Source organism: Antechinus flavipes, chromosome 1 (genome assembly GCF_016432865.1).
Source record: "Antechinus flavipes isolate AdamAnt ecotype Samford, QLD, Australia chromosome 1, AdamAnt_v2, whole genome shotgun sequence".
In the NCBI taxonomy this organism is placed as follows: domain Eukaryota; kingdom Metazoa; phylum Chordata; class Mammalia; order Dasyuromorphia; family Dasyuridae; genus Antechinus; species Antechinus flavipes.
In genome coordinates, this window is record NC_067398.1 from 26,063,259 (window position 1) to 26,071,427 (window position 8,169).

General features: G+C 49.1%; 1 protein-coding gene across 14 annotated transcripts in view; it reads right to left on the reverse strand.

Moving 5' to 3' along the window:
• The window catches only part of MAGI1 (membrane associated guanylate kinase, WW and PDZ domain containing 1), a 702,436-nt gene extending 695,711 nt beyond the window's left edge, over positions 1-6,725 (reverse strand). For 6 of the 14 annotated variants that reach the window (XM_051980360.1, XM_051980354.1, XM_051980345.1 and 3 more), the window contains exon 1: positions 4,867-6,254. In XM_051980360.1, coding sequence (XP_051836320.1) covers positions 4,867-5,176 — 310 coding nt within the window. In that variant the 5' untranslated portion in view covers positions 5,177-6,254. Of the gene's footprint in view, positions 1-4,866 lie in introns of all 14 variants that reach the window. The other 8 variants (XM_051980336.1, XM_051980307.1, XM_051980299.1 and 5 more) reach the window with 6 other exon arrangements.
• Between the last annotated feature and the right edge of the window lie 1,444 nt (positions 6,726-8,169).

The window sequence follows — 8,169 nt, forward strand, 5'->3', positions numbered from 1 at the left end:
GGCAGAGGGATCCAATGGGCAGAGCTCTTTAAGCCAACACAGTCAGTGCGGTCCAATGAGCAGAGGTCTCTAAACCAACAAAGGCAGTGCAGTTTAAAGGGCAGAGATCTGAATTTGGGGTTTGATAATACGGATCTAAACTCTAGATTTACCACTTACTATCTGTATGACCTTGGCCAAATCAATTCACCTCAGTTTCCATTTATAAAATGAGTTGGTTGGATTTGATCCTTACAGTCCCCTACAGCCCTCTACAATACATGCTAAAAAGGAGCATGGTATCAAGGAAAGAGCACAATCCCTGAAGCCTAAGGACCTAAATTCAAATCTTATCTCTGATGTTCACTACTTATATCATTGTAAACAAATCACTTCACTCTGGGGGCCTATTTCCTGATCCATAAAATAAGGGAATAGTACTAGATGACCAGAAGGCTCCCAACTTCTGATCCTGTGACCTAAATGGCAGAATTCAAAACCAGATCGCTCGGCAGTCCAGTGCCTTCTATCCTGGGCACCCTGCAGTCACAGAAGCCTTCAGTGTCAGGCAGGGGCTTTCTAGGCTGCACGCTATGAAGATTTCTAGGTCAAGAATCTAGCACCAAAGTAAAGTTCACCTTCTCTCCTAACCACCAAATTCACAGTGACCAAGTGTGAACTGTCCGTTTTAAGCATAAGCTACACAAAATGCTAAATCCCAGGCTAGTTTTCTATTCCACTCAGTGAGAATCTAAATGGACTCCCATCTCAGGCCAGTGCATGCACAAGGAGGAATAACTAATCATCCGTTACCCTGAGTAGAGCAGAATTAGCAGTGTTAATCCAAGCCGTCCCACCCCCACCCCCTCAAACATGAGCTAAACCTGGGATTGGACCTGCCAATAACTGGGCAGCCAACTGTCAAACATATACATGATGCAATCTATAAATCAACTTCATGTAATAGTGGAAAAAGCCCTACATGGGAGTTGTCAGGAAACATGAGTGCTGGTCATAGTGCTGGGTGATCGCCATTAAGTTATCCATGTGAAGGAACCCAGGTTCTAATCCTAAAACTGTAGTGGAGGGGCTGGATAACTTTATATGAGTGACAAAATATAGGTCAATGAATTTGACTTGAAGCCCTGGCAAGGTAGAGCACGAAGACTAAAACCAGGAAGACCTGGAATCTACTCTCAGACACTAATTTGCTGTGTGACCCTAGCCGAGTCTTGTTTGCCTCAGTTTTCTCATCTGTTAAATAAACCGGAGAAGGAAATGGCAAATCACTCTACTATCTTTGTCAGGAAAACCCTAAATGGGGTCCCAAAAGTCAGACATGACTGAAATGACTGAAACAACAAGGAAAGGGATGTTCAGTGAACAGCTCACATGATGAGCTGTTTGTTGGTGATGCCTTAGAGAAGATGCTCGGTCAGAAAGGGATTGAACTATATGGTCTGGGAGGAACTCAGAATCTGTGATTCTGGCCAAATCTCTGGGCCTTGGCTTCCTCCCTTTTATAGGAGAGCTTTAGAAGGATGAATTCTATGGTTTCTTCCAGCTCTAGCATTCCATAAGTCAATGATGCTGTCATTCAAATCCTTTCCTCCTTTTCAACAGCCATCAGCTTCCTTCATCCCACTAACATCTGACATTCAAGCAATAAGTGCTTATTAAGCACCTACTAAGCACCAGTTCCAATGCTGGGGATAGAAAGACAAAAATAAAACAATCTTAGCCCCAAAGAGGCTTCCATTCTATTAGGGGAAGACGTGTATGTGTATGTGTGCATATGTATATATGTATAAATTTATGTCTCACTTCTTCTCTTTCAGGACTTGGCCGAGATCCATCTCTAAGCTTATGGTTATTATAAGATCCAGAAACTTTATTATTTTGTTTCTGAAATATGATTTACTCTAATTGATGGGCTTTCCTTTTTCCTTAAGCAGTTCCCCCATCTCCAAAATCTTCTCCAGGATTACTCATCTCTATTGCAACTAATAGAATAGACTTTCTTCTTTCTTTCAGCAGTTCCCCCATCCCCAAAATTACTTCTCCAAAATTACTCATCTTGATTACAACTAATAGAATAGACTTTCCTCTTTCCTTCAGCAGTCCCCCATCTCCAAAGTCTTCTCCAGGATTGCTCATCTCAATTACAACTAATAGATTATGAGAAGAGGAAGGAAGAAGAATCTTCAGCTCCCCTCCTCCTAATTTCTCAGAATTTAAAGCCAGAAAGGCACTTCCTATTCACCATCTCCTAAACCTCCATTTTATAGACAAGGCATCAAAAGCCCACAGAAATTAATAGCTTGCTCAACGAAATGGTAAATTGGGGATTCTCCTTCAGGCTGTCCGATTTCAAACTCAGTACTTCTCTATTCTTGCCCAATTTGCTTATTTATTCATTAAGAGTCATCATTTCCTCACTTTTGGCCTTTCTTTCGAACGAAGCTACCCTCAATCTTGTCTAGACTTTGAGCATCAAGAATCTCCCCTTCTCTAGGAAGGAAACGTTTTCTATTCAGAAACAGAATAGACTGCAGGCTTTGCTTAGTCTTTCCAGAGTCCACAATGATGTCCCAAGAACACAATCCCCCAACCCCTTTCACAATGAGACCCTGATCCTTTCCCACCGCTAGCCCCCAGTGTGACCCAGGCAGCCTGGGCACAGAACTGTATGGCTGTCACGCTTTCCTTTGCAGCGTGCCAGCAAAAGAGGATGGGCTGTTCTAGGCTGACTGCTGCTCTGACTCAGAATCTTTATGCCTTAATGAGACAGCTTTGCCAACTCTGTTGCCTGCAGAAAGATGGCACAGACACTATCTTTCACAAGTGCACTGGATTCCAAGTCATCCAAGGCTTCCCTGCAGACAACTTCATTCTAAAGCACCCACCCACTCACACACCCCACCGGCACCAAAAAATACCATCCTAGGAAGTGACCCAGGGAAACTTCACAAATACTTGGAGATTCAGCTTTCTTTTGGCAACCTCCAGTGACAGACAGTTGCCATCAACCAGAAACATCCCAGGATAGGGAGAAAGGCTCTCGGAAGGATCCTCTCTCCCCCCCCCCCCCCAATCTGTGAAAGCCCTCAAAGACTGATTCAGCAACTTGCAAAGGGATGGGGAGTAAAAGGAGATCCAGAGTCCGGATCCCCAGGCCAGCTAGGTCAAAGAGGGAGTCCATCTTTGCCTTTTAACCCAACTGCTCCCCTCTCCCCTTCCCTCCCCCCCAGCATTTGCATCCTGTCATTTGGATCCACAGGTGTCCGTTAAATTCAGAGATCCAGCCCTTCCTTCCAAACTTTCTCTAACCTTAATAACCTGGATAACTCCCATTGGGAACAGTTTTCCTGGCACTCAACGCCTGCTGTGTCTCTGAAACTAGGAAAATCTGTTTTAACCACGTCTCCAGAGGGATACACGGATGGGAGGGAGGGGAACAGAAGGGAGTGGTCTTTCTGCATAGCAGGATTTTCTCTCAAAAAATCCAGAGGGGAAACAGGAGGCTCCGTTCTCTCCCCAGCCACTCCCTTCATCTGGATAAGCCCTCTTTCAAAGAGAAGAGGAATTGCCCATCCCAGCCCAGGCTCTTCCTTCCTTGCGTACATTCCACAGACAGCACAGCAACCTGCCTTCCCTTTCCAGCCAGGCTGTCATCCACATGGGGGAACTTTTCATCACAGTGCGTAGAATCCCGACCTCCTTGGGCGTTTCACCCCAAGAGAGTCTGGTGGCTGACTGCCTTTCGGAGTTACGCAGTTGTGCCCTTCGGAGCCCAAGAGTTTCTTGGCTTTTCCCCAACTCCCAAAACTGAACACCAAGTTCTGGAGCTAGGTCCCTTTTAAGCAATTTCATGTCAGTCCTTAATGAGTTGGGAACAGGGCTCCTTTAAAAACTGACTCAGGGGCACACAGAGGACATTCGGCCCTCCCCCTCCCCAGGTATTATAATCCCTTTTTCGAGTCTTTCAAAGAGTCACTGATATTCTCCATCGACCCCCCTGCACGTGACCTACCCGCAAACGCACAGAGAGCCCCCCTCAACCATCACTTTCCACAAGGACAAGATGCTTGGGATTTGACTTACAAATGTGCCACAGAGAGAAATAATGGAAGGGTAGATTTGGGAGACACCTGGAGACCCTTCTCACATTGGAGGAATCTGTAATGTGAAGCAAAGACCTTTCTGGAGGCAATTAAAAAAAAAAAAAAAGATTTAACCAACAGGACCATTGGGTAGAGTCCAGTGTGGAAGGGGGATGGGATGAGATGGGGAGCCGCTGAATTAAAAAAGAGAGGTTCAACTGTCCCCTCACCCAATCCCGGGGTTCCCGGGTGGGCAGAGAAGGTACAGAGACTCTGAAAGGAGGAGAAGGGGAGTGAAGGTGAAGATGGACACATAGTGGTCCCTCCTTCAGGTCGGATCATACATTGGGGGTGGGGAGAAGAGGGGAAGGGGGAGCGCCTACCCTCCATTCCACTTTTTTGTGGGGAAACACGTACGTCAGTCTCAGCATCCCTACCTAGTCTCCCCCCAGGCTAAGGGTGAGGAGCACCTCGCTGCTAACTTGGACCTGGGGCACTATAACAGGTTTGCCCAGCCAAGCCCAACAGCCAAGCCCCGCAAAGTTCTTTCAGACAGTAAAGGCCCTCCTAAAACCAAGGTGAGAACTTGGATTTCTCCGGGGCACCACAGGGTGTCTGACTCCGCTTCTCTGCCTCCGGGGCAGAAAAGTGACCCGAGGTGTGAGGAATCCCTCAGGCTGGGGGGAGGGGCTCCCAGCCCCAGGTTCGCTTCCCCGAGGCTGGGGACGGGAAAAGGGGGAGGTGCCCATAATACCCCCAGCGAGCCTCGGCGCCTCCTTCTCACCTGGTCTGACGGCCTTGAAGGTGACGGACTCCTTGCAGCTTTGGATAACTCCCAAAACGTCGTAGCGGGGCAAGCCGGACACGCGGACCCCGTGCACCTCCAGCAGCAGCTCGCCCTCGCTGAGACCGTTGCCCTCGCCGCCGGTGGCAAGCCCCTCCGCGTCCGGCTCCACGGAGCCCACGTAGGGGAACTCGCCATACTCGGCTCCCCCCAGGACGGTCAGTCCCAGCTCGCCCTGGGGCCCCCGGCTCAGGGTGCACTGATGCACTTTCGTAGTCCAGTGATTCTTCTTCTGGATGACTTTCGACATGGTCCTGGCCACGCGCGTGGCGCCCTTTCACCCCGGACCCCCGACACACACTCGAGTGCACACGCACACGGGAGCGGACCCGCAGATTCACGGGAATGCGAAACAGGTGGCCCCAGAACGCAGGAGCAGCAGCAGCAGTCGGGACCCCGCAGATCAGCTGGGGCGCGGAAGGGGCATGTCCCCACAGGGCACCCCCGAAGACAGAAGCATACGAAAGAAACTTTGCCGGCTCGCCCTCCCCCAGCTCAAGCCATCCTTAGGCAAACTTTCTCGGCGCCTCCGGGCTCCCGCCCCTGCCAGCGGCCAGCTTTGTTTGCATTCCAGTCCCCGGAGATCCACGCTGCGCAAGCCGGCCCGGGGCGCCCGGGGACCGCAGCCCACTCCGGGCTGGTGCCTTCCTCCTCTCCCTCTGTCTTGTCTCTCTGCGCGGTGGTCTTCCTCACGGACGCTTTCCTCGCTCGCGCTGCCTCCCGGGGTGGGTTTCAGAAAGCGCTAGCCTAGCTGGACCAGTTTCCCCAGAGCCCAGAGCCCGGCTCTAGGTGGAGGGGCACGTCGGAGGGGAAGGAGGCGGGAGGCGGGAGGGAAGGGACCGCGGCCCCTTTAAACAGCTACAAAGGCTCAGCTTGTTTTGTTACATTTCATTCTATTCCGTCCCACCGAGCTCCACGACCGGCGATAGTAAACGCGCGCGCCTGCGCCCTGGAGCCGCTAACTCCTTCCCAGCCCCCTCCCTTCGGAGGAGATTCCAAAGTTCTTCCTGCTGGGTCCTAACGCCGCTCCATCTCTAAGCGCAAACTCCCCTCCTCTCTAAGGCATCGGTCCAGCAATTTAGGAGAGGCTTGTGGGTTTTCTTTCCCCCACCCCCATCCCCGATCAGTGTCTGTTTTCAACTTTTTTTTCTCTCTCTCTCTCTCTTCTACCTGCCCGATTTGGAATGAGATTTAGTCTGGAGCTCGGCGGTCCGGGTCCGGGTCCCTTTGCGCAGCGGGACAGGCAGACCGGGATCCAGCGCGCAGGCACGCCGACCCTGAGCCTATTAACCTCCCCTGGCCAGTGGCCAACCCGGCTGCCAGTCAGGGAGCCGGCCCAGCCCGCCCCTCCCTTTCCCGCTTGGACTCTGACTCCCCGAGGCCAGCAGGGGAGGCGTGGGGACTGATTGCGCAGGGCTGGTCCGGCCGAGGGCAAAGCCAGCTGATCTGCCCTACGGCTGAGACCGCTTCCCCTGGCCTTGATCCCTTGGCCTTAGGGGCAGGCGGCTCCGGGTGGTCAAGGCCTCTGGTAGGGCTGGATGGCTGGGCTCTGAGCTCCACTCGCCATCCCCGGGGGTGTGGTTCTACTTGGGGACCAAAGGCGAGCCCATCTGGGCTTCATATGAGTGTCACATGTTGGTAAATGACTTCTTAAAGAGCTCCAAGAACGACGGAGAAAGTGCTGGATCACTAAAGTTTGAAGATCTGAGTACGAATTCTGACTTGACTATGTGCGCCTACTGTGTGACCTTGGACAAATCACTCAACTATGTGGGCTTCTTTTCTTCTCTTGTAAAATGAGAAGATTGGACCAAATCATCTCCAAAGCCCCATCCAGGTCTTGTTCCAAGAATGATAGAGAAATGCATTGGGGAGGAATTGGGAGCTGGAATCTTTAAACTCTTTCAGTTCGGTAACAAGTCTGCCATTCTCTCTGTGTGACAGATTCTGTCCCCTGTCATCCAGGCTTTGCTCTTTGGAACCCAGAACTTACTCAATCGCTAGAGACGGCCCTTTCGTGGCTGTTAATGAGTGTCTCAGGACTCTGTGGATGAGGCAAAGGAGCCTGTAATGTAAGCAAGGAAAAAAAGGCTGGTTAGTCACTGAGCTTGTTTCTAACCATCCCTGCCTCTCAGGTGCTAGTCTTACTGGCAAAGTCCCCAGCACTAGCGTTCGCCCATTATCTTTTGCTGGTTTGCTCATCTCTGCCGCAGGATTCTTGCCTATACAAGACTCCAGTGTTATAGCACTGAGGGGTAACAAAAGCTCCATGGAAGAAATCCCAAAGAAGCAGAGGTGGCTCATTTTCAGATCTGATACCTCACTCCTCAAACCCTTAAACTGAGCAGACCATCAAATTCTCAGCATTGGAGGGACTGGGAAAGAGATGAAAACACCAAAGAAAGAAGATTTTGATAGAATTCCAATGATACAGAATGCTGCATTTTGCCTTGGACATAATCAGTGTTAGATGCTTACTCTTTTTTTTTCTTTATTACAAAAAAAGCTCAGTTTTGAAAAAGGAAAGAACATTTAGAAATGACTGATGGAAAAACAAGAGGCATCAATAAAACTTTAAGCATATATACAAATATGTTCTAAATGAAAAGTTGGCATTAAAAACCCTAACGACCACGTTAAGTGGTCCAAAAATAATAGCTGGCATTTACTCCTTGCTTTAAGGTTTGTAAAACACTTTACATATGTTAACTCATTTCATCCTCACAAGCCAATTGGTAGATGCTATTATCTTACAGATGGGGAAACTGAGATTCAGAGAGATCAAGTGAATGGTCCAGGGTCACATAGCTAGCAAATATCTGGTCAAATTCTACTTCTAGTTTCCAGACTCCAAGTGTTATATCTAGCCATGTAGTCCAATTAGTCAACATTTATTAATCACCTTTTTTTTTTTTTTTTTTTTTGGCCAGGGATTGTACTGGGGGTACAGAAAGAGGCAAAAGAAAGTCCCTGCCCAAAGGACCCACACTTAACACCACATACCAAGATAAGATCAAAATGGGTCCATGACCTAGGCATAAAGAACGAGATTATAAATAAATTAGAAGAACATAGGATAGTTTATCTCTCAGACTTGTGGAGGAGAAAGAAATTTGTGACCAAAGATGAACTAGAGACCATTACCAATCACAAAATAGAAAATTTTGATTATATCAAATTAAAAAGCCTTTGTACAAACAGAACGAATGCAAACAAGATTAGTAGGGAAGTAACTAACTGGGA